This window comes from Bufo bufo, chromosome 4 (assembly GCF_905171765.1).
Source record: "Bufo bufo chromosome 4, aBufBuf1.1, whole genome shotgun sequence".
NCBI classification, from domain to species: Eukaryota; Metazoa; Chordata; class Amphibia; order Anura; family Bufonidae; genus Bufo; species Bufo bufo.
The window spans coordinates 500,280,997-500,306,295 of record NC_053392.1 but is presented as its reverse complement, the minus strand read 5'-3'; the positions used below and the strand labels follow the sequence as shown (position 1 = coordinate 500,306,295).

Sequence of the window (25,299 nt, the reverse complement as noted above, 5' to 3'; positions counted from 1 at the left end):
CCCGCCGGATCCGTAACAACGCAAGTGAACTGAAAGCATTTGAAGACGGATCCGTCTTCAAAATGCGTTCAGTGTTACTATGGCACCCAGGACGCTATTAAAGTCCTGGCTGCCATAGTAGTAGTGGGGAGCAGTATACTTACCGTCCGTGCGGCTCCCGGGGCGCTCCAGAATGACGTCAGAGCGCCCCATGCACATGGATGATGTGATCCATGCGACACGTCATCCATGAGCGTGGGGCGCCCTGACATCACTCTGAAGCGCCCCGGGAGCCGCACGGACGGTAGGTATACTGCTCCCCCGCTCCCCACTACACTTTACCATGGCAACCAGGACTTTAGCGTCCTGGCAGCCATGGTAACCATTCAGAAAAAGCTAAACGTCGGATCCGGTAATGCGCCGAAACGACGTTTAGCTTAAGGCCGGATCCGGATTAATGCCTTTCAATGGGCATTAATTCCGGATCCGGCCTTGCGGCAAGTGTTCAGGATTTTTGACTGGAACTGAAGGCATCCTGATGCATCCTGAACGGATTTATCTCCATTCAGAATGCATGGGGATAATCCTGATCAGGATTCTTCCGGCATAGAGCCCCGACGACGGAACTCTATGCCGGAACAAAACAACGCAAGTGTGAAAGAGCCCTTAGAAATTTAGAAGCCATTTTTCAAATTTTCAACAAAATTTCCAAAACCATTTTTTTAAGCACTAATTCGATTATAAAGTGATTTTGAGGGGCTTACATAATGGAAACCACCCATAAATGGCCCCATTTTAGAAACTACACCCCTCAAATTATTCAAAACTGATGTTACAAACTTTGTTAACCCTTTAGGTGTTCCACAAGAACTAAAGGAAAATGGAGGCGAAATTTCAAAATGTCAATTAATCTATTTTTTCTTGCAACACAGCAAGGGTCGACAGCAAACTAAACCTCAATATGCATTACTCTGTTTCTGCATCTTACAGAAATACCCCATATGTGGTGGTAAACTACTCTATGGGCACATGGCAGTGGTCAGAAGGAAAGGAGTGCCATATGGATTTTGGAGGCAGATTTTGCTAGAATGGTTTTTGGGCACCATTTTGTTTTTGAAGAGACCCTGACGTACCCCTACAGTGGAAACCCTCAAAAAGTGACCCCACTAAATAGCGCAGGGCAAAGTCATTTTTTGGAGATCCGGTGACGTACCGGGGCTCTCCATGGGGCTGACAGGAAGGCCGGTGATGTAACCGGCACTGATGGGCGGGATTTAGCGCTGCCCTAAAGCCCGCCCATCAGCGCTAAAGCGCTACAGCCCGACCATCAGAGCCGGTGACGTCACCAAACACACTGCTGGGCGGAAGTTTCCGCCCAGCAGTGTGTTATTGAAAACCAAAGAGACCGTGCCCTGCGCGATCTAGCGCAGGGCAAGGGAGCGCATCGGAGCATGAGATGCTCCGATGCTAACCTCAGGGGGGCTGCCTGGGTGAAAATAAGGGTATTGACAACCCCTTTAAGTTTTACACAGTAAATGCATTTTTGAACACAATGAAATCTTGTTTTTGTGTTGCCATTTTCTGACTGGCCTATTTTTTTTTTTTTTTCTGGCGATTGTCTTAGGTAGGGTCTCATTTTTTGTGGAATGAGATGCCGGTTTGATTGGTAAAATTTTGGGGTACATAAGACTGTTTGATCGCTTGGTATTACACTTTTTGTGAGGGAAGGTGACCAAAAATGGCTGTTTTGGCACTTTTTTTTTTTTTACTGCATTCATCTGACAGGGCTGATCATGTGATATTTTTATAGAGCTGGTCGATATGGATGCGGCAATACCTAATATGTGTACTTTTCTTTGTTTTTTCTTTTTTTTTTACAATTGTTTTATTACTTAATTATGGGAAAAGAACCCCTTTTTTTTTTTTACTTGAAACTTTTTTTTATTTTTATTAAGCACACAACTGTGCCGTGGTCAGCACTAACTGCGGCATAGAGAGGGTTAATGCGCCGCCATCTGTGTTTTCACCTATGCCGGCGCATACAGCAGGGGTCCGGCTAACGGGAACAGCCGGTCCCCTGCAGCTGATCGGGCGGGCGCAGCTCCTGCACCCACCCGATCAGTGCGCCGTAGTACTACAGCGCTGGTTGGGAAGTCACTTCCTGCAGCGCCGTACTATTATGGAGCTGGTCGGAAAGGGGTTAAACGGATGGGAAAAACATGATGTGAACCCACCCTAAGTGATACAGAGTCCGGGTATATCATTTGTATCTTCATACTCGCTTACATTCTGACGCTGTGCTCCCATAAATCAGCAGTAAAATGCACTGAGAGGACTACTGGGTTCATGCACATAATGGAGAGGACTCAAAAAGGAGTCCTCTCAATGCATTTTACTGCTTGTTTGTGGGAGCACAGCGTCAGAACGCAAGTGAGTATAAAGATAAAAATTACATAACCAGACTCGGTGTCACTTACACAATACACCGCTTACTCTAGTTTGAGTGGTTTTCGGAGCTCACAGACTCCCTTTAATAAACGTCCCACTTAAAGAGGTTGTTCCTCCTTAGACGTTATCCTCTATCCAACCTCACCAACCTGAGAACGGAGGTCCCGTTTCCCTGATGTGATGGAGCGGCAGATCGAGCATGCGCCTTGCTGCTACCTTCATTTTCTTTGGGGCCACTGGAAATAGCCGAGCTCTATACTCGGCTATCTCCAGGCACTCCCATGCTCGACCTGCCTCTCCATCAGACCTGGGGAATGAAACCCTCATTCTCGTGATGGCTAAGGGTCCCAGTGGTGGGACCCCCAGCGATCAGTTAGTTATCCCCCTATCCTTTAAAGTATACTTTATCCGTAAGTGCTCTGTTTGCCGCCAGCCGTGAATAGATTAGGTCTGACTTGAGAACACTGATCTTCAGAAATGTCCCACCTGATGTATTCTTTATCTGGGATTAGTACTCTGTTTGTTTGCCGCAGAGCACCGATCCAACTAGAATAACAAATGTTGCACGACACACGTCGTCATGTAGCCATAGTCTTATTCTCAACTCTTAAAAAGACAAGCACCAGTAGGAGGACCTAGATGCAGGTTGTCCTCAGTCCTCACCCTGGCACATAAACTGGTCCTTTGTCATTCCTATCTCCGGTTCTGCTCCTTGGGGCCCCCTGCTCTTCACCAGCGTACTGAAGCGTTTGGCTGTGACAATCCCTATCTTTCTAATCTCTAGTAGTTATATTCCATTCCCAGATCTCGGCCCACTGAAAATGCAGTGACAACCAGCACTGAGGGTCTATACTGTTGTGTTCCAGGTCGCAGATGACTCCCACATTGTATTCATCAACACCATACACAGCAATACCTCTGATGTGGTTACAAGGTCTTACATCAATATTACTTTTGCCTGTCGCTACCCTATTAATTACATGGTGCAGCAGCCAAATGGGGAGAGCAGGATCAGTGTTGATATTAGGTAAGTGATCGTTTTTTGTCAATCTTATAGCATTTCGAATACTTTTACATCTGTGGCTACCCTCTCCGGAAAGGCTGCTCCGGCATGCAGTTTTTTTTTGTCTGGCTGATTCCTTGCATATTTGGCGGGTTGCAGCTGGATCTCTGCCAGACCCCATTATAGTCAATGGGGTCTGGCAGGCAGGCGGCAGTATATGACAATGCTGGATCCAGAGAACTCTGGCAGGCTGTCTGAGACCTCTGCCGCAGATGTGAAGCTAGCCTATGGTCATTCATTAGTGTTAAAAGGGGTTGAGTGAATAAGGCTGAGCTTTAAAGGGCTTCTGTCACCCCCCAACCCCCAATTTTCAGTTTTTGACTTATTATATTTGTTAATGTAAGCAGATTCCATATATGCCCCTCTTACCTCGGGCTGTGCAGTAATTACAGTAAAAAACATACTTTTATTATATGTAAATTTCTTCACTACCAGCAAGTTGGGCGGACTTGCTGGTAGTCGCCGCATCCTCTGTTTGAAAAAACGCCCCCTCCTCCCCTTGATTGACAGGGCCAGCGAGCGCTCTCCTCCTCTCGCTGGCCCTGCCTGCAGCCTCAAATCCCGCGCTTGCGCCATACCGGTAGTCATTCGGCGCAGGCGCTCTGAGAGAAGGACGGCAGCTCCTTCCTCAGTGCACCTGCGCCGATAACCTCAGCCCTACACCCGGAAGAGAAGCCCTCTCTTCCGGGTGTAGGGCTGACGTCATCGGCGCAGGCGCACTGAGGAAGGAGTGGCCGTCCTTCTCTCAGAGCGCCTGCGCCGAATTCGCAAGCATTCGCTAGCAAGTGCGGATGCAATGTGATTTTCATGCATGGTTGCTAAGGAGACGAGGGATGAGTTACCCGGGACCCCATTTACTTTATTATTTTCCACTATAACATGGTTATAGTAGAAAATAATAGCATTCTTTAATTTAAATATCTTCATTCAGCAGGACCTGCGCTGACGTCACCGGGCTCACCACGTGGTGAGCGCGATGATGTCACCGAAGGTCCTTTTCCAGCCAGGTCCTGCAAGAAGAAGAAGAAGAAGAAAGAAGACGAGCCCGGCTGCGCAATCAAGTGGATGAGGGGAGTTACATTTTTATTTTTTCTACCCTACAATGAACCTTTTACTTAGCATTCTGAATTAAAAAATACAATTATAACCATGTTATAATGGAAAACAATAAAATGAATAAAACACCGATCCCAAACCCGAACTTCAGTGAAGAAGTCCGGGTTCGGGTCTGGGTACCACAGTCAGTTTTTTATCACGCGCGTGCAAAACGCATTGCACCCGCGCGATAAAAACTGAACATCAGAACACAATCACAGTCAAAACTGACTGCAATTGCGTACCTACTCGCACGATTTTACCTGATCGCAGATGCAACGCATCCGGACCTAATCCGGACACGCTCGTCTGCAAGGGGCCTTAGGGCTTGTGTATCTAAGGCCTCTTTCACACGAGAGTGACAGATTAGGTCCGGATGCATTCTGTGAAACTCGCACCATTTTTCAAGCAAGTTTAGTCAGTTTTGTCTGCGATTGCGTTCAGTTGTTCAGTTTTTTCCGCGCGGGTGCAATGCATTTTGATGCGTTTTTCACGCTCGTGATAAAAAACTGAAGTTTTACAAACAACATCTCCTAGCAACCATCAGTAAAAAACGTATTGCATCCACACCTGCTTCCGGATGCAATGCATTTTTCACTGACGCCCCATTCACTTCTATGGGGCCAAGGCTGCGTAAAAAACGCTGAATATAGAACATGCTGCGTTTTTCACACAACGCAGAACTGATGCGTGAAAAAAAAGCTCTTTTACACAGACACATTGAAATGAATGGGTCAGGATTCAGTGCGGGTGCTATGCGTTCAGGTCACGCATTGTACCCGCGCGGAAAACTCGCTCGTGTGAAAGGGGCCTAAGGCTACATGCACATGAACGTATTTTGTTTCCGCGTCCGTTCCGTTTTTTTGCGGATTGGATGAGGACCCACTCATTTCAATGGGTCCACAAAAAATGCGCACAGCACACCATGTGCTGTCCACATCCATGTGTCTGTTCTGTAGCCCCGCAAAAAATATAGAGCATGTCCTATTCTTGTCCTATTCCTGGATCCGCAAAAAAATAAAAAAACAGATGCAATACGGATGCCAAAAGGAAGTTATCCGTATTTTTTGCGGATCAGTGTTTTGTGGACCGCAAAACACATACAGTATGGTCGTGTGAGTGTAGCCTAATAGTCAGTGTCAAACCTCTAGGCTCATTTACACAATGACAGCCCCTGTCCTTATGCCCTATTAATGTCATAGTCAAAGAGTGGGTCCCCTGTGTATCAGAATGGAGAACCGCTCTGGTGGACCTGGTGCGCCCATGTATTGCCTTAGGCCCCTTTCACACGAGCGAGTTTACCGTGCGGGTGCGATGCGTGACGTCAACGCATAGCACCCGCACTGAATCCTGACCCATACATTTCAATGGGTCTGTGTACATGAGCGTTTTTTTTCACGCATCAGTTCTGCGTTGTGTGAAAATAGCAGCGTGAAAAATGCATCAAAACGCATTGCACCCGCGCGGAAAAAACTGAACAACTGAACGCAATCGCAGACAAAACTGACTGAACTTGCTTGAAAAATGGTGCGAGTTTCACTGAAAGCATCCTGACCTAATCCGTCAAGAGGCCTTAATATGTTGTCATTAACAGGCAGGGCCTTTGACCTCTGATATGCGCACGTCTTGGGGACATCATGGCTCATGCATATGTATGTGTGTTTATGCAAAATCTGATTCCCCCTTGATAAAATCCTGCAGATGCCACTATAGACATATGGAAAACCTGCATATTTTAAAAGATGCTATTGGGATTATACTTATAATTAGCATTGAATGATTATATAGAAAAGTGCATGCAAATTAGCTCTCCTTCCCCTGGACTCTGGTTTAGCTAATATAAAATAGTTTTCTTCCTTCTGGAGGAGAACTCATTTGCATATTCTTTCCCATGGAGCAGCCTTTAAAGGGGTTTTCCCCCTATCCTCTGGATAGATCATCAGTATCTGATCAGTGGGGGTCCAACACCTGGGACCCCTGCTGATCGACCTTTTGAGAAGGCACCGGTAGCTCCACTGTCTTCTTGCACCTTTGCCTAGGCCGTGTAACATCGCGTTTATTGGTCACATGGCCTAAACGCAGCTCAGTGCTAATGTACTGAATGGGGCTGAGCTGCAATACCAAACACAGCGACTATCAAATGCACAACGCTTTGCTTTGGTGAGCTGTGAAAAGGCTCCGGCGCTACTGCAAGCGCTGGTGTCTTCCCAAACAGCTTATCAGCGGGGTCCTGGATGAATCCAGAGGATAGATCATCAGTAAAAAGGTCTCAGAAAACCCTTTCAACTAAGTCTCCATACACCAGATGAATCTCTTAATAAGGGCTCATGCAAACAAGCGTACTGGCTCAGTGCCCGTACTGCGGACCATAAACGGTCACTGGCCGTGTGCACTCCGTGCTTCGGATGCAGACCCATTGATTTGAATGGGTCCGCGATCCACAGGATATGACCGAAGATAGGACTTCACCTATCTTTTGCGGAGCAGAAGCACAGATTGGAAGTAGTGCTTCCGTGGGCTTTCGGGTCCATGCCTCCAGCCCGCAAAAAGATAGAACATGTTCTATCTTTGGCCATATCTTGTTGATCACGGACCCATTCAAGTCAATGGGTCGACACCAGAATAAGGAGTGCAAATGGCCAGTGCCCGTGCATTGCGGTCCACAGCATGGACACTGGGCCAGTATGGTCGTGTGCATGACCCTAAGAATGAGAACCCTCCCCAAATACTTGACTGTTATGGTCTCTCATTTGCCAGAAGTATCCTTAAAGGGGTTATGCGCACTAACAAATGATTGCCAATATGCCGGGCCCCTCACACTAATTCTACTTACCTGACTCCCCACTCCCTGCGTCACTCCTGGTCCCCGCACGGCCACCGCTGCTTCTCCCCGTTTGCGGATAAAAACATCACGGTGTCTGGGGGATCAGCCAATGGCAGGCGGCGACGGGGCTGAGCATATGTAGCGGGTGACGCTAGGGAGGTTCGTTCCCGTCACCGCCTGCCATTGGCTGCCCTTCTCCCCCGACACTGGATGTTTTCAGCGGTGGTGCTGGGACCAGGAGCGGCGCAGGGAGTGGGGAGCCAGGTAAGGAGAATCAGTGTGAGGGCCCGGCATATGGGGGAGCATTTGCCAGTGTTGAATAATCCCTTTAAGGGTGTATTACACCTGCCAATTTTGACATTTGTAGTAACGCTCATTAGCGATCATCTGGCAGCCTAATACTGCCAATAAATGAGCAAACATACCTGCCACAGTGTATAGGTGCTGTGTGTCAGCAAAAGGGAGGTGGAACCAAAGTTCAGGTGACAGCTGGGGAAGGTTTTTGGGTCCAGAATAATATAAAGGTCCTACATTGTAGTAGACAGTCTGTTGTGTGTCCTGGGCTAGGAAATAGCAGGAGCAGGGGTGTCTACAGACCAGTGGGGAAGGCTAGCCACAAAGGGTGCCCAGATCAATTCAGAAACAACTATGCAGAGTGTGAGAAGTGGGCAGAAGGCTGCAAGCTGAAGTTACATTACAGAGCCAGACCACAGCCTGTCTACCAGTTCCATAACAGAGGAGGGGATTGCAAGTCATTAAATGGTCACTAACTTTTAATACAACTTTGCATAAATCAATAGTAGATGGACAGTGTCTAAACACCAGGCGCCATAAGGACCTTCTGAAATCACAGGGTCATGTGACCTCAATCCCAAAGTGACCTTGCGCCTCCCTGTTGACACCATCAATAGAGTTAGTTATTATTATTTTTATATGATATTACCAACCTTTATTACCACAGTGCATGCATACCTCCCAATGTTTTTGGACATTCAAAGAGGGTCACTTATGTTTCATTGTGTGAAAGATCAATTTTTCTTGCATATCTATACACTTCAAAGGTTTTCTCTTCTGAAATAGCGCAAAAATGATCTGAATATAGAAATTTCTAATATGGACATAGGAACCAGCCAAACACTTTCTGGATCAATATTGTAAATGCAATAATAAAAATCTATACCTCAGATCAAAAAGAGGGATATTTATGGAGCAAAGAAGGACAGAGGGACCGTCCCTCCAAAAGAGGGACAGTTGGGAGGTGTGGTGCATGAGATGTACTGTAGATATTTCCCTGCTGGTACATCCCGTAGCTGCTTCAAACCCATGTGACTTTAGCATGTTATGTGATCTTGTGACATCACAATGTCCTTATGGCGCATAGAGTTTAAACACAACCACAGCAAAAGTGACCACAAGAAACTTTGCAATGTGTCTTGTTTTCTAGTGTCTAGTTTTCATGTCATCAGCTGGTAATCCTTCCCCCCATTGCTAATTGCTTTTCTATTTTAAATATCATTTGAATCTGTCCAGGACTGAAGCAGCTCACTGAAGGGTCATATTAAATATGTCAATACAAGTCTATAGCATGCCTCCCAACCATCCCAGATACAGTGGGACAGTCTTGGATTTCAGTGGCTGTCCCATGATCCCAGAACGGCTGAGTTATGTACTGCTCTCAGCTGTCTCTGCATCCTTAGGATGCAGAGACAGCTGATTGTAATGGTGAAGCAGGGAGCCATCCATTCCCGGCTTCACCATTCAACTGCCGATGCTCCACACTGCTGGTCTGTGTAGGAAGAGTGGTACAGGCCGGGAGTCAGCCTGTGATCCTCCTCTGCCCACACAGCCCAGCAGCGTGATGTGTGTCCTGCCTGATGCTGGGGAGCACAGGTCATCGGAGGAACATAACGGCCTCAACATAACTTCGGCATATCCACCACCTGTCTAAATGAAAGCCAGCTCTCTTGCTGACATAGATTTACACAATTTTCTACACTTGGTGTAGAAAATGACAAATGAGATGGGCTTGCCGACCGCCCCCTTCCCCGCCCATGCCACACCTCTTCCTATTTTAGACATGGCGTGTGTGGGGAAGTGTCGCAGATTGCGGTGCAATTAACCTTTGTGCCGCAATCTGTGCCAGATATTCACCAAAAATTGCAGCGTATTTGATAATAAATGACCTCCCGACTGTGTGAATAAGGCATTAGACTGTAGGGACACACCCTTGGGATAAGGGGAATGGTATCACACAGCTGTCACTACTTTTGATCATTTTCTCCATTGTACTAGATCACCTGTGTTTCACCCTTTGGAGAATGAATCTCCCAATACTGTATATTGTCTATTACTAACAAGTTTACGTCTAATTTTCAGAACCATAACTTTAAGCACAGAAGATGGAAACTTTTCTGTCTCCATGATGCTATACAAGGATGAAGAATTTCAGAACATGTGGACCACAGTCCCATCATTGAAACTTGATGACAACATATTTGTCAGAGTTTATATGGTAAGTTTTTATAGTAATGTTATTGAATCTGGTTAGGGGCAATTCTCTGTGCTCCAAAATGATACCTTTCTGGCAGAGACGAGGAAACTTTCAAGATTCAGTTTGTTTCAGGTTCGCCAAATTTTGTGAAAAATTTAGGGCACGTATTGATTTGTCCCGAACCAATGAGAAAGCAAGCAAGAGAGAGAGCCCAGTATACTAATCTGTGTTTCTCGACAATATACAAGCGATTTTCTGGGGGGGAGTATTCTTTCTCATTATGGAGATCACCTAGTATGCAGAGTATGTGTGCGCAGTATTGTAGGCCAGCTGATGTCCCTCTGGATTTCTGGGAAAGATATTAAAATGTATTTTTGTTATGGTGGATTTAGCCTGCACAATTGTTCGGCTGATTATCGTGACAAATGTTACTACAAACGTTCATTCCCAATAGCGCTGCCGATCACCCAATAAACAAGCTAAATGCCCATTCATTGAGTGAAATGCACAATAAATCATCGTGGTCTTTCTGGGCAGCAAATCGTGCTGTGTAAACAGGGATCTGCTGCCCAGAAACACTGAAACTGTATGAGGACGAACAATAGCAGTATCCATTGCGTGTCCTCATACAGTGGAGGTGATCGCTCTATGTAAATACAACTCTTCACCTCCACTGACGAGCAGGTAATTATCAGGAAGCAACATCCCTTCCTGATAATTGCCTGCTCAGTCGGGCAGTGTAAATCCACCATTACTGTTCAATGATTATGGGGTGGTGTTAGAGCAATTATTAATGCGATACCCCTTCCTCTACTATATTTTGCATGGCACGAGGAGATATCCTGCCGGCAAATTATCATGTTTGCAGCCACCTAAAAGATTAAATGAGTGTATGCTCATTTGTTAGCTCACTGGTAGACTGTTTAGATGGGGCAATGATCATGAATGAACGTTCTTGGAATGATCCTTCTGAGGATCATTGGGTCATGTACGCAGCACAACTGGTCAGTAAAGAATTACAAGTCTCTGCTGCCCCCTACTGGAAGAGAAGCATTTCTCACTAATAAACATGACAGCTGGATACGGAATATGACTGTTTTAGCTATTATTTTACAGATTCCTGGACATTTAATAATAAGATTGGAGAAATGTTGGGCCACTCCGACAAATGACCCTTCTCATCCTGTGCAGTACACATTTATCCAGGACAGGTGAGCTCTGACGAAAGCTATATACATAAGAATATACATAAAGTCTTCTCTTATTGCAAGTCCAAAATAATTGTAATATAGGAACCTCAAGGTTTTAGTCTTATTTTTTAGTAGACAGAAGTAAAGCTGGAGTAAAGGTTTGCTGTTACTTAGCCCAGTGACTAATAAATATATTATAATGTGAAGTGTCCCAGCAGTTGGGCCCCCACCCATCAGGTACTTATTTCCTGTCCTGTGGATAGGAAATAAATATTGTTAGGGAGTTAGCTCCTTTAATTGATAAAATCCAGGCCGCCTGTAGCCACCACTATTATTTATGTAGTGAACTCAAAAATAAAAGGAGTATACAACAAGCTCCTCCTAGTGGTGGCTTCAGGAATCCAGAATTTGATCATTTAACCCCTTTAGGACACAGCCTTATTTCACCTTAAGGACCAGGCCATTTTTTGCAAATCTGACCAGTGTCACTTTAAGTGGTGATAACTTTAAAACGCTTTGACTTATCCAGGCCATTATGAGATTGTTTTTTCGTCACATATTGTACTTCATGACACTGGTAAAATGAAGTCAAAAAAATTAATTTTTATTTATAAAAAAATACCAAATTTACCAAAAATTTGTAAAAAAATTGCAAATTTCCAAGTTTCAATTTCTCTACTTCTATAATACATAGTAATACCTCCAAAAATAGTTATTACTTTACATTTCCCATATGTCTACTTCATGTTTGGATCATTTTAGGAATGATATTTTATTTTTTGGGGATGTTACAAGGCTTAGAAGTTTAGAAGCAAATCTTGAAATTTTTCAGAAATTTTCAAAAACCCAATTTTTAGGGAACAGTTCAGGTCTGAAATCACTTTGCGAGGCTTACATAATAGAAACCACCCCAAAATGACCCCATTCTAGAAACTACACCCCTCAAGGTATTCAAAACTGATTTTACAAACTTTGTTAACCCTTTAGGTGTTCCACAAGAATCAATGGAAAATAGAGATACAATTTCAAAATTTCACTTTTTTGGCAGATTTTCAATTTTAATAATTTTTTTCCAGTTACAAATCAAGGGTTAACAGACAAACCAAACTCAATATTTATGGCTCTGATTCTGTAGTTTACAGAAACATCCCATATGTGGTCGTAAACCGCTGTACGGGCACACGGCAGGGCGCAGAAGGAAAGGAATGCCATACGGTTTTTGGAAGGCAGGTTTTGCCGGACTGTTTTTTTTGACACCATGTCCCATTTGAAGCCCCCCTGATGCACCTCTAGAGTAGAAACTCCATAAAAGTGACCCCAACTAAGAAACTACACCTCTCAAGGTATTCAAAACTGATTTTACAAACTTTGTAACCCCTTAGGTGTTCCACAAGAATTAATGGAAAATAGAGATACAATTTCAAAATTTCACTTTTGTGGCAGATTTTCCATTTTAATATTTTTTTTACTTTTACAAAGCAAGGGTTAACAGCCAAACAAAACTCAATATTTATGGCCCTGATTCAGTAGTTTACAGAAACACCCCATATGTGGTCGTAAAATACTGTATGGGCACACGGCAGGGCGCAGAAGGAAAGGAATGTCATACGGTTTTTGGAAGGCAGATTTTGCTGGACTGTTTTTTAGACACCATGTCCCATTTGAAGCCCCCCTGATGCAACCCTAGAGTAGAAACTCCATAAAAGTGACCCCATCTAAGAAACTACACCCCTCAAGGTATTAAAAACTGATTTTATAAACGTCGTTAACCCTTTAGGTGTTCCACAAGAGTTATTGGCAAATGGAGATGAAATTTAAGAATTTCAATTTTTTGGCAAATTTTCCATTTTATTTCATTTTTTCCAGTTTTTTTTACACCAGTTTTTTTTTTACACCATGTCCCATTTGAAGCCTCCCTGATGCACTCCTAGAGTAGAAACTCCCAAAAATTTACCCCATTTTAGGAACTACGGGATTGGGTGGAAGTTTTGTTGGTACTAGTTTAGGGTACATATGATTTTTGGTTGCTCTATATTACACTTTTTGTGAGGCAAGGTAACAAGAAATAGCTGTTTTGGCACCATTTTTATTTTTTGTTATTTACAACATTCATCTGACAGGTTAGATCATGTGGTATTTTTATAGAGCAGGTTGTCACGGACGCTTTAGACAATGATTTCATTTTTGAAGCAAAAAAAATCATGTCTTAGTGTTTCCATAGTCTGAGAGCAATAATTTTTTCAGTTTTTAGGCGATTATCTTGGGTAGGGTATGATATTTGCGGGATGAGATGACGGTTTTATTGGCACTATTTTGAGGTGCGTGTGACTTTTTAATCGCTTGCTATTACACTTTTTGTGATGTAAGGTGACAAAAAATGGTTTATTTAGCACAGTTTTAATTTAATTTTTTTTACGGTGTTCATCTGAGGGGTTAGGTCATGTGATATTTTTATAGAGCCGGTCTATACGGACGCGGCGATACCTAATATGTATACTTTTTTTAATTTATGTAAGTTTTACACAATAACAGCTTTTTTAAAACAAAAAAAATGATGTTTTAGTGTCTCCATATTTTTTGGGCGATTGTCTCAGGTAGGGGCTCATTTTTTGCGGGATGAGGTGACGGTTAGATTGGTACTATTTTGGTGGGCAAACGCCTCTTTGATCGCTTGCTGTTGTACTTTTTGTGATGTAAGATGACAAAAAAAATTGTTTATTTAGCACAGTTTTTATTTTTTATTTTTTACGGTGTTCATCTGGGGGGTTAGGTCATGTGATATGTTTATAGAGTCGGTCGATACGGACGCGGCGATACCTAATATGTATACTTTTTTTTCCCCCTATTTTTTACCAATTTTTTTTTACTTTATTTGGGGAAAATTACGTTTTTGTTTATTTTTACTTGAAACTTTTAATTTTTTGGGGGGGAAACTTTATTTTATCTACTTTTTTTTTCACTGAATTTTTTGTCCCACTTTGGGACTTGAACTTTTGGGGTTCTAATCCCTTTACAATGCATTCATTGGCTGTATGAGTAATACAGTGAGTATTACTCATACAGCTTCCGGCCTGTGAGATCCAGGGGGCTGGATCTCACAGGCTCGTCACCGGAAGGCAGCGTGATGCCTTCCTTAGGCATCGATCTGCCTTCCTTGTCATCGGGTCCTCCCTACAGCCTCATGGGGACCCGAAGGCACCGCCGATCGCCGCCGCAAACCGTAGGTTAAAGACACAAACCGCAGGTCTGAATTGACCTGCGGTTTGCGGCGATCCCCGAAACGGGGGGGGGGGGGGGTCACTGGACCCCCCCGTGCATTTAGCCAAGGTGCCGGCTCAATGATTTGAGCAGGCACCGGGTTCCGACCACCGCCCGCCGGGCAGCGGTGATCGGAAATACACATGACGTACCGATACGTCATGTGTCCTTGAGTACCAGTACAACATGCTGTATCGGTATGTCATGTGTCCTGAAGAGGTTAAAGAGGTCTTCCAAGATTCTGATATTGATGACCTATCTACAGGATAGATCATCAATATCAGATTGGCAGGGTTCTGACCTGGGACTCCCACCCATCAGCTGTTTGAAGAGGCAGCATCCTCCTTGTAGCTTGCCAAGCACAGAGCCGTCCATTGGATAGCCGCCATGCTTGCTATTGCAGCTCAGTCCCATTCAATTGAACTGGACTGTGCAGCGCCTAGGCCATGTGACCAATGAACATGAACTGGACTGTGAGCACCATGGCTTCCTCAAACAGCTGATCGACAGTTGTTCCAGGTGTTGGACTCCTGCCGATCTGATACTGATGAACTATCCCGAGGATAGGTCATCAATTTCAGAATCTTGGAAAATACCTTTAAATCTAAGTCTATGCATGGGATTTGGAGCTCTGTATCAGAAAAGCTGAACACTATTCACTACTACAGGCAGTTCACTGTATACATTATTCAGAACTTTTAGACTCATTTAGGAACAAAAAGTGAAATAAAATAAAATGATGTGAACATTCAGTTGAAAGGCTAATGTTTTACACAGGGACCTCATAACAACATACACATAGTATGGGCCCCATTCCCACTGAGAGAGGTGACTACGGATACATACTGTGAGTTGTGTTCCAGTATTGTTCCCCATTGTCGACAGTAACAGATTTATCAACTGGGTGAAGGAATATTTTAGAATACTAGTGGTTGTTATGACTTCATAACTATGGTGCTCAGTTTTAACACCACATTTTGTCATGTAATTACACCAGACAACAAGCATAAATACACTGATAAATCTCCCATACAGCTTTATATTCCCTGCTTCCCTTTACACAATATATGATAAAACTGTCTGCCTTCAGTCACCACTAGGGGGAGCTCAGTGCATGCGAATTTATACAACTACCATTGAACTCAATAGAATTTGTAGAATCCCTGTGCACTGAACTGGTGCACTGGTGGTTGCTGCTTGAAAATGCTAGGTCTCTGTGTTGGGAAGAGAAGTTCTGCACTGCGTACTCTCTCCATGGCCCTATAGAAGTGATGTGACCTTTGCATACACCACTTAATATGCAAAGGTTAGAATAGGACTACAAACGTTTCTTCTGCCTATAACATGGCTGTTAAATCTTCTAAAACCTAAATTGTTTTATTTAAAGGGGTTGTTCCAGTACCTGGATCTGAATACTTTTGTAATTAAAAAATTTGTATAGCTACTGAGTTATTCACTAAAATCTGCAGAGAGCTGCAGCAGAAAGGACACTCCCTGAGCTGTGATAGGAAGAGAGCTGCAGCAGAAAGGACACTCCCTGAGCTGTGATAGGAAGAGAGCTGCAGCAGAAAGGATGTACTTCCGGAGAAAGGACACACCCCCTTGCAGGGCTGGGACAAGGTCAACCACCAACAGAGGCTGAGCTTCCCAAGTGCGCCCCCCCCATCAACTTGTGGAGTCTTTACTAAATACTTACTGTTGTAATCACACATAAGTATGCGCAGTTTAATGATTATGTACCAATTAACTATAGCTGTAAACAAATGCACAACCTCTTTAGATCCATATAAATATAGAATCTAACAGGAATGACCCCCGCATAGTGACTGGATACTAACACCACACTGTAACTAAATTAAAACCAATATGACAATATTACTACACAGATTCTGCAAACCATAAGTGATTAAAAGTACATAAATATTGACTCACAGGGCGACTCAAGGGTGAATCAAAGGCGACGTCTTCTTTGATTGGAATCAGTCTTTTTCTGGCCACCACTCGTCTCCGCAGAATCTGCAAAACTAATAGTTTAGGCTTCTCATTCCATGATTCCAGCACCATCCCCACCTCTGTACAAACTCCCAATGCGTATTGCCCCACACAGTAATAAAGCCCACTAAACATGGCAACACAGAGAAAGGGAATCTGTACTATATGGGGGCACAGATGGGGGAGCCTGTACTATATGGGGGCACAGAGGAGGGAAATGAAAATAAATGCAGACTTGTATGACTTTAAAGGGGTTATCCTGTTATTTAAAATGTATCCCCCATCCACAGGATGGGACTCCCTGAGCGATCTCCAGATCGGGCAGGTCTGTGGATGACAACACTGTTATGTGGGATCTGTGGATGGCACCATTATGGGGGGATCTTTCGATGACACTGTTATGGAGGATGTGTGGATGACACTGCTATGGGGGATCTGTGGTGGATGACACTGCTATGGGGGATCTGTGGTGGATGACACTGCTATGGGGGATCTGTGGTGGGGGACACTGCTATGGGGGATCTGTGGTGGAAGACACTGCTATGGGGGGATCTGTGGTGGATGACACTGCTATGGGGGATCTGTGGTGGATTGGATGACACTGCTATGGGGGGATCTGTGGTGGAGGACACTGCTATGGGGGATCTGTGGTGGAGGACACTGCTATGGGGGGATCTGTGGTGGATGACACTGCTATGGGGGATCTGTGGTGGATGACACTGCTATGGGGGGATCTGTGGTGGAAGACACTGCTATGGGGGGATCTGTGGTGGAAGACACTGCTATGGGGGATCTGTGGTGGATGACACTGCTATGGGGGGATCTGTGGTGGAAGACACTGCTATGGGGGATATGTGGTGGATGACACACACTGCTATGGGGGATCTGTGGTGGATGACACTGCTATGGGGGGATCTGTGGTGGATGACACTGTTATGGGGGGATCTGTAGTGGTTGACACTGTTATGGGGGGATCTGTAGTGGTTGACACTGTTATGGGGGGATCTGTAGTGGTTGACACTGTTATGGGGGGATCTGTGGTGGATGACACTGCTATGGGGGATCTGTGGTGGAGGACACTGCTATGGGGGGATCTGTGGTGGATGACCCTGTTATGGGGGGATCTGTAGTGGTTGACACTGTTATGGGGGGGATCTGTGGTGGATGACACTGCTATTGGGGGGATCTGAGGATGACACTGTTATTGGGGGAATCCCCCCCATAACAGGGTCCGTGTAGGAATGACCCCCAAATACAAGGGGTGAGGCTGTGGTGCTGTATCTGCTTTTATGATGACAGCGCTAGCGGGGCCCGGTTATATAGTTAATAAGATTATATCCAGTGAGCGGGGAGGTGTAGTAGAATACAGTCACATTGCACGGGCCCTGCTGTCATTATGAAAGCAAATGCGACCCCACACCTCTTTTATTGGTGGTCAGTAAATGGGTCTGTCACAGACCCATTTACTGACCACCAATAAAAGAGGTGTGGGGTCGCATTTGCTTTCATAATGACAGCAGGGCCCGTGCAATGTGACTGTATTCTACTACTATAAAAGCAAAGCTCTGCAGATGTGACTATTGGGTCAGTCAATCACTAAATGAACCCTGTTATGGGGAGAAACTGTGGATGACACTATTTGTCATACACAGACGGTCTGTCTATGACAAATAGTGTCATCCACAGTTTCTCCCCATAACAGGGTTCATTTAGTGATTGACTGACCCAATAGTCACATCTGCAGAGCTTTGCTTTTATGCCTCATATGCATCCATCCCCCCTTCCCAGCAGGCACTGTAAAAATCACATTTTTATTTTTCAAACTGTCTCCCTCCCTGAGATTTTGGCGCCGCCCACTACTTACAAGTTATACAGAGGCAGCAGGGCACTTTATTACTGGAGGCAAGACAAGACTGAGTCTACTCTGAGACTACAGTCCACACCAGGACAGCTGGGCACAGTGGGCAGGCTGCTGAGGCGGGAGAACTTGGAGAAGGCAGCAGGCGCAGGAGTCGGGAGAAGAATTCAGTCAGTGGGCGGGCTCTGCCTGGCGCAGCATGACATCAGCGTGACGCATCACGCTCTGGGCCCGCCCACCGTTCTCCTGCCGCTGCCGGCTCCCTCCTGGGTCCTTTGAATCACTGGCTGTGATGCAGTACCGCACTCGGCGAGTCGGCACTCGCGCGGCGCACTGCTGTCACATCACAACTCAAGCGGCAGCAAGCGCTCGCCTGCCGCCGGCTCGCCACTGTCTGGCCTGCCGCCTGGGGGACTTAAAGTGTTTGACTCCGGCGGTGACCGGTCTCCGGCCCCTGCTGCGCCCTGAGGCTGGAGCGCCCAGAGGCTGGAGCCTCCCCAGCCTCTGTGTCGGCCCGGCCCTGCCCCCTTGAGCTGCTAGCTTGAAATAAATCTAGCACAGCAATTGCAGTAATGAATGATGAGATCTCTGGATCCATGTGAGGTACAGGGCTGGTTCTAGCTTTGTTAGAAAGAGATTGTCATGTACTATATGATGTCTGATTTTCATTTTTTTACATTACTCATAGGATAACCCCTTTAAGACAACCATTGCTTTGGCTGATATAACTAGCTGGTTAGTTGTAGGGGTTTGTAGAGATATGAAATATATGCTTCATTGGTAATGTAAACTCTATATCTTTATGTATTTGTGACAGCTGTTCTCATGTGTTTCTGGATGAGACCTTATCAATAATCATGAATGGAATGAGCGCAGAGGCCATGTTCAGGATTCAGATGTTCAAGTTTGTGGGTCTGGCCTATAACAACGTCTTCCTGCATTGCAGTGTGCAGATATGCCACAACACCGAATCCATCTGCAAGCCGGTAAGCATCAGTGACACATCACTTCCGAGTTAGGCTATATTCACACGACCAAAGTGTTTTGCGGATTCGCAAATTGTGTGCTGTCCGCATCTTTTGTGGGCCTATTGAAATGAATGGGTCCCCACCCGTTCCCCAAGGATGCGGACTCATTCATAAGGTCGTGTGAATGTAGCCTTATGGAACATCTCTGGTGGGAATGGATGTGAATAGATTTCTTTTACCCCTCTATTAGAACTGTACTAACCACAGAAGAGCTGCCCGCGAGAGGAGAGACCTGCCAGCTTCTCATACTGTGACCTATGGGCCAATAAGACTGAAGGTATCAGACGACCTGGCCGCCGATTCAGGTATCTCATGTGATTTTTTTTTTTGGTACTCATATTGAAGCAATAAAGGAGGACCTGTCACCCCTTCTAACAATAATAATTCTAATATCTTTTCTCATACCTCTGCATTGTGCCATTACTCTTTAATTCCTCCTAGAAATGTGTGCATACTTTAACAGCTGGGTAGTTATTATTCTCCTTGTCAAAAGGGTGTGTGTCTGCAGAGTTATCACTGATTGAACAGCGTCAGATTCTGTAGCAACACAGCCACAACCGGTGACACCCAGCTATAAATGTATTCAGAAATTCATAGTAGGAATAACAGAGGAACAACACAATGTACAGATCTAAAAAGATCCGTTCAAAAAGTTTTTTTATGTCTAACGCAAATATAGCGTAACCATTGTAGCGAAAAACACGCAAATTTCTTCATCATTTTCAGTCTCTGCTTGCTGTCAATGAATGGAAATGTGCTTATTTGGAGGTTGATAATCTGTACATCAGAGCTTTTCATTAAAGGGGTTGTCTCACTTTAGCAAACCCATTTATCATGTAGACAAGGTTAATACAAGGCACTTACTAATGTATTGTGATCGTCCATATTGATTCCTTTGCTGGCTGGATTCATTTTTCCATCATATTATACACTGCTCATATCCAGGGGTTACGACCACCCTGCAATCCAGTTGTAGTGTCAGTCAGTACTAACTGCCGCTGACACTTAAAATTACCGGCTCTTACCTCACCGAGGCCAGGAATCTCGGTGACACATACCTTCCGTCAATGACCCCTGCGCCTTCCTACACAATACATTAGTAAGTGCCTTATATTAACTTTCTCTACATGATACATGCTATTTGCTGAAGTGAGACAACCGCTTTAGGGCTCATGCACACGACCGTGTTTTTTGTCTGCATCTGATCCGCATTTTTTGTGGGTAGGATGCAGACCCATTTACTTCAATGGGGCCGCAAAAGATACGGACAGCACAAAGAATAGAACATGTCCTAGTCTTGTCCATTTTGCGGACAAGGATAGAACAGTTCTATAGAGGGCAGGACGTTTCTTTACGTTAAATGTGGAAAACACACGGCTGGTATCAGTGTTTTATGGATCCATAATTTGCGGACCACAAAAACAGCAATGGCTGTGTGCATGAGTCCTTAAAGGGGTTTTCTCTTCACAGACAATGGGGGCACGTGCCCCCATTGTCTGATAGGTGCGGGTCCCAGAGATTGGAAAGACAGGGAGAATGGAGCGGGAAAAGATGGTAGAGGGTGCATGCACATGCGCAGCCACTGTCCATTGATTTCCTTGGGGCCGCCGAAAATAGCCGAGCGCTGGTGGGCGTGCAAGCGCAGTGCATTCCCATTCACTTGTATGGGGAGAGCGAATGGCGGTGGCCGGACTCCCCGAAACCCAGAGTCCTCCAGTCACCACTCTCCCTGTTCCTTTCTCGGCTCTCACCTCTGGGACCCGCATACTAGCGATATGCCCCCATTTTCTGTGATGGGAAAACCCCTTTAAGGCTACCTGCAAATGGGAGCGTGTTGTCAAGCAGAATTTCCACACAAAGTTTCTACGCCCCAAAAATGTGCATGTGTTACTGGATTACATCATCTCATGTTGTACATATCGGACATTACTTTACATCAGAGTAAAGGGGTTAATCTTAGCTAACATTAAAGAGGACCTGTCACCTCCCCTGACAATTCTGCCCCTACTATAAATGTCCAATGATTTCATCATTAAAGGGATTTCCAGTTTTAGAGAAACCTAGCTGCATTCTTACACAAACAGCGCCACACCTTTCCATAGGTTGTGTCTGGTATTGCAGCTCAGGTCCATTAAAGTGAATTGGGCTGTGCTGCAATGCCGCACACAACCTGTGAACAGGAGTGGCGCTATCTTTGAATTATAAATCCCCCCAAAAAACGTCAAGGTTTACTTTTAAATACATTATATTATTTTCAAAATGTGTAATAATTTCACATATTGACCACCTTCTGATTTATGGTTTTTGGGTGGGGAGTTCGTTTAAGTGTTCTTCCCCTTTACGAATGACTGTCATCTATGAATAATACGTCAGTGACCTCAGTCTGAGAAGAATGTGTGCGCTGCTGGACTGAAAGATTACTGAGGGTGTAATCGTTCTAACACTTTAACACCATCAATAATAAGAATAGTCACATCTCCTGCAAACAATATCCACTGAAATACCCGACCTGCACTGGTCTCAGACACCCACGTAGACTGGAATCTACTGGCCAGGGGGTTTCTATATATGGGTCAGACGCTCGCTGCGCTCAATTATATATAGGGTCTGATTTCACTTCCCAAAAGGGCACTTGGGCTGATAAGCGAGATCTTTCCTTGATGCACCTACTCATGGATGCGGATGTGCCGCCATATTGTGCAGACATACAGTATGCGTCTCTTCAGACATCCAGACTAGGACATGTTATCAGCATATCACACCCTTGGCTGCATATACACATGTATGTATTTTGTCCCCAAACCGCGGATCTGCAAAATACAGAAGCTGGCTGTGTACATCCCGCACTTTCCTCGATGCGTATTTTAGACATGTCCACGAAACAGACACGAATAGAACATGTTCTGTCACTGAACGGCCTCACTGATGTGGGCAGTACATGGATGACGTCTGTGTGCTGTCCGCATCTTTTGCGCCCCCCATAAAAATGAATAGCTCCGCGTGGGATCCTCAAAAAATGTGTATCGGACGCAGACCAAAAATACGGTCAGCTGCATGCGGCCTTACAGGGATGGTCCAGGATATTAACCCCATGAACCCTGGAGGACTTTTCCTTTTTGCGTGTTCGTTTTTCACTCCTTGTCTTCTCGCAGCCATAAGTTTTTTTGTGTTTCTTTTCACATAGAGGTAGGAGGGCTAGGCCTCATGCACACGACCGTTTTTCGGGTCCGCATCCGAGCCGCAGTTTTTGCGGCTCAGGTGCGGACCCACTCACTTCAAGGGGGCCGCAAAAGATAAGGGTGGTCGTAACCATGGAAACGAGTAGTGAATAATGTGATGGAAAAATGAATCCAGCCAGCAAAGGAGGCAATATGGAAAATAACAATACATTAGTAAGTGGCTTGTAGTAATTTTCTCTACATGATAATTGCTATTTGCTGAAGTGAAACAACCCTTTTAAGTCTCCCCTTCCAGATTTGCTAGGGTCTCATTCACGTGTATGGAGCTGTGCTTTTTCTGTCACACCACATTATGTGCTCAGATCAGTAACAATGATACCAGTAAGACATTTTTGTTTCCTCCTTCCAGCTCGTGGGAAACTCATTCCAGTCGAGACAATGATCCTTGTCTGCACTCTGACAGTGGTTCTAGTCATTATCGGTGTATTCGGCAAGCTCATACTGAATTCTCGGAGATCGTATCCTGCCATGGAAGCCCAATTAACACTTGCCAATATCCACCACTCATCATCATGATCGAAATCTATGTATGCATATGTATATACACTCTTTGACAAAAAAATAACACACCAAGATGGAGTTGTTGGAATCAAATGTAACTTTCTATGTGTGAATGTAATGATGATATATGTAAGTGATTGCAATATTAGAGTGACAGGATAAGGCCTCATGCACACAAACGTATTTTATTTCTGTGTCCGTTCCATTTTTTTTGCGGAGAGGATGCAGACCCATTCATTTCAATGGGTCTGCAAAAAATGCGGACAGCACACCATGTGCTATCCGCAACCAAATGTCCGTTCCGTAGCCCCGCAAAAAAAATATAACATGTCCTATTCTTGTCCGTTTTAGGCATTGTTACAATGGATCTGCAAAAAAAAAAAAAACGGATGACATATGGATGTCATCAGTTTTTTTTTGGCGGATATACGGTCGTGTGCATGTAGTCTAAGGCTTATTTCCCACTACCGTTAGTAGTTTCTAAGGCTGTTGCAGCAGAGAACAGCTGAGCTCTCTGGATTCTGCATTGCCGGATGTAACCAGAATGCGGTAGTGGATGGATCTCCTCCAGACTTCATTATAGTCAATGGGGCCGGCAGGCATTTTAATAACATCCAACAATGCAAGATCCAGAGAGCTCCAGCCTCCAGTAATGACTATAGGTAGGGACAGACAAGAACAGTGAGCCCTAAGGCTAGTGCCCAGCCTGCTTTCCCTACCTACTTGCAGTACAAGTTATAAATAGCTAGACTGCAACTGGTTGATGGTCCCTACGCTATATAAGTGCAGAGACAGGCTAACAAACAAAGACAGACAAACACAATACAGAGTAATATGTAAACCAATCGGGCTACGCAGTACCAAACTAGATACAAAGAGTGGTTAGAAGACAAGCCGAGATCAGAACCAGGCAGACTACCCATTACCAAACGAGACAGAGAGTGGTCAGAAGACAAGCCAGGGTCAGACGCACAAACAATCCAAATAAGCACAGGAGCAAGAACCACGAACACAGCTTGTGAGTCAAAGACTATTACTGGCACTGGTGTATGGCCAGAAAGGGATTTAAATGGAGCGCCAAGTCCCTGGATCAGAACCTGATCGGTCCATGACTCAGTGCTCCATTAGTCAGAAACACTAGCACACAGTAATAGAGCAGCTGAGCAATCAGCAGACTGCTAATCTCTCCCAGCACACGCCAGCTGCTGCAGGGAGAAACAGAGCAGCATCCCGTCACCAAGGGGCGTAGCTCAGCAGCGTGTCTCTACCGATGCGGCCGTGCCAAGGCTGAGATTTGCACCGCTAAAGCCCGGACAGGTAAGTTTGCTACAGCTCCAGCAGGTTGTTTTCTGCTGGAGCAGCCTATTAACGGCAGTGTGAAACTAGCCTAAGTTTATTAGAGGAAGCTGTACAACTGAAAGGAGGCTCTGGTGCCCTGTTGGGCCACCTCTAGCCTGGATACAAGATGAGATACGGTTGGGCATGGAGGCATACAGGTTCTGTGTGGCATTACGTAGCACATTTGTCAACAGGTGTCAACAGGCTGCCTCATAAATACTCAATTGGTTATTAATCTGGTGACTAGTCAGGCCAAGGAAATGTTGCATCCTGGTGGAGACATTCCGGGGAAACTCTTTTTGTGTTCGGGCGAGCATTATACTGCTGAAAAGCGACAGCTGGAAGCCCTGCCATTAGAGGACACATGTAGCATACAGCACATATAGTTGAGGTGTTTGTGTCCCTGGTATCAGTACTAGGGGTGACAGACGGTCATATGCAATGGCTCCCCAGATCATAATACCAGCAGTTGGGGCAGTGTGTCACTCCACAGCAAAGGTAGGATTGAAGCTCTCATTGACAGAACCTGGATTTGTCACTAAAGACGATACGGTCCCAGGTTTCTCGTTCACGATACCACTACAAACAAGTGCCATGACACCAAATTTCCTTCTGCTAAGTGACTGGAACTGGACGGTGGACAACGAAACTGTGGGAGCTGCTCGTGCCAGTTGGCCTACTTCTCTCAGTCCAATGATGCGCCCCATCTCTGTCAAAAGGGGAAAATGTTTTGGAGTGGGTTGTAGAGGCATGTCTAGCAGTCAACAATCTTTCACCAAAAGGTACACTACCCAAAAGTTGCCTCTGAGAGCCTTTTTATCGCTCAGCAGTGGAAGCACTGTTACACTTATGTCAAGACTCAGTGTCCAATCAGACCACACCTTGTCATATACATATCTGCCTGAGACATAACTGCATGCCGAGTTTTGCAGAAATCCTGGGGGAGTTATTTAATTGTCAATGAGTGTAAGTCTGTGAATAGCGTAGTCAGTGAC

The 25,299-nt window shown here is 45.1% G+C and overlaps 1 protein-coding gene across 1 annotated transcript in view; it reads left to right on the top strand.

Annotated features, from left to right (window-relative positions):
* LOC120999288 (alpha-tectorin-like) overlaps positions 1-23,099 on the top strand; it is a 33,989-nt gene extending 10,890 nt beyond the window's left edge. Inside the window, exons 4-9 of the mRNA XM_040430159.1 lie at positions 3,294-3,454; positions 9,786-9,921; positions 11,017-11,111; positions 19,016-19,184; positions 19,417-19,531; positions 22,815-23,099. Of these exons, the coding sequence (XP_040286093.1) occupies positions 3,294-3,454; positions 9,786-9,921; positions 11,017-11,111; positions 19,016-19,184; positions 19,417-19,531; positions 22,815-22,981 (843 nt within the window). The 3' untranslated portion in view covers positions 22,982-23,099. The remainder of the gene's footprint in view (positions 1-3,293; positions 3,455-9,785; positions 9,922-11,016; positions 11,112-19,015; positions 19,185-19,416; positions 19,532-22,814) is intronic.
* Positions 23,100-25,299: the final 2,200 nt, after the last annotated feature.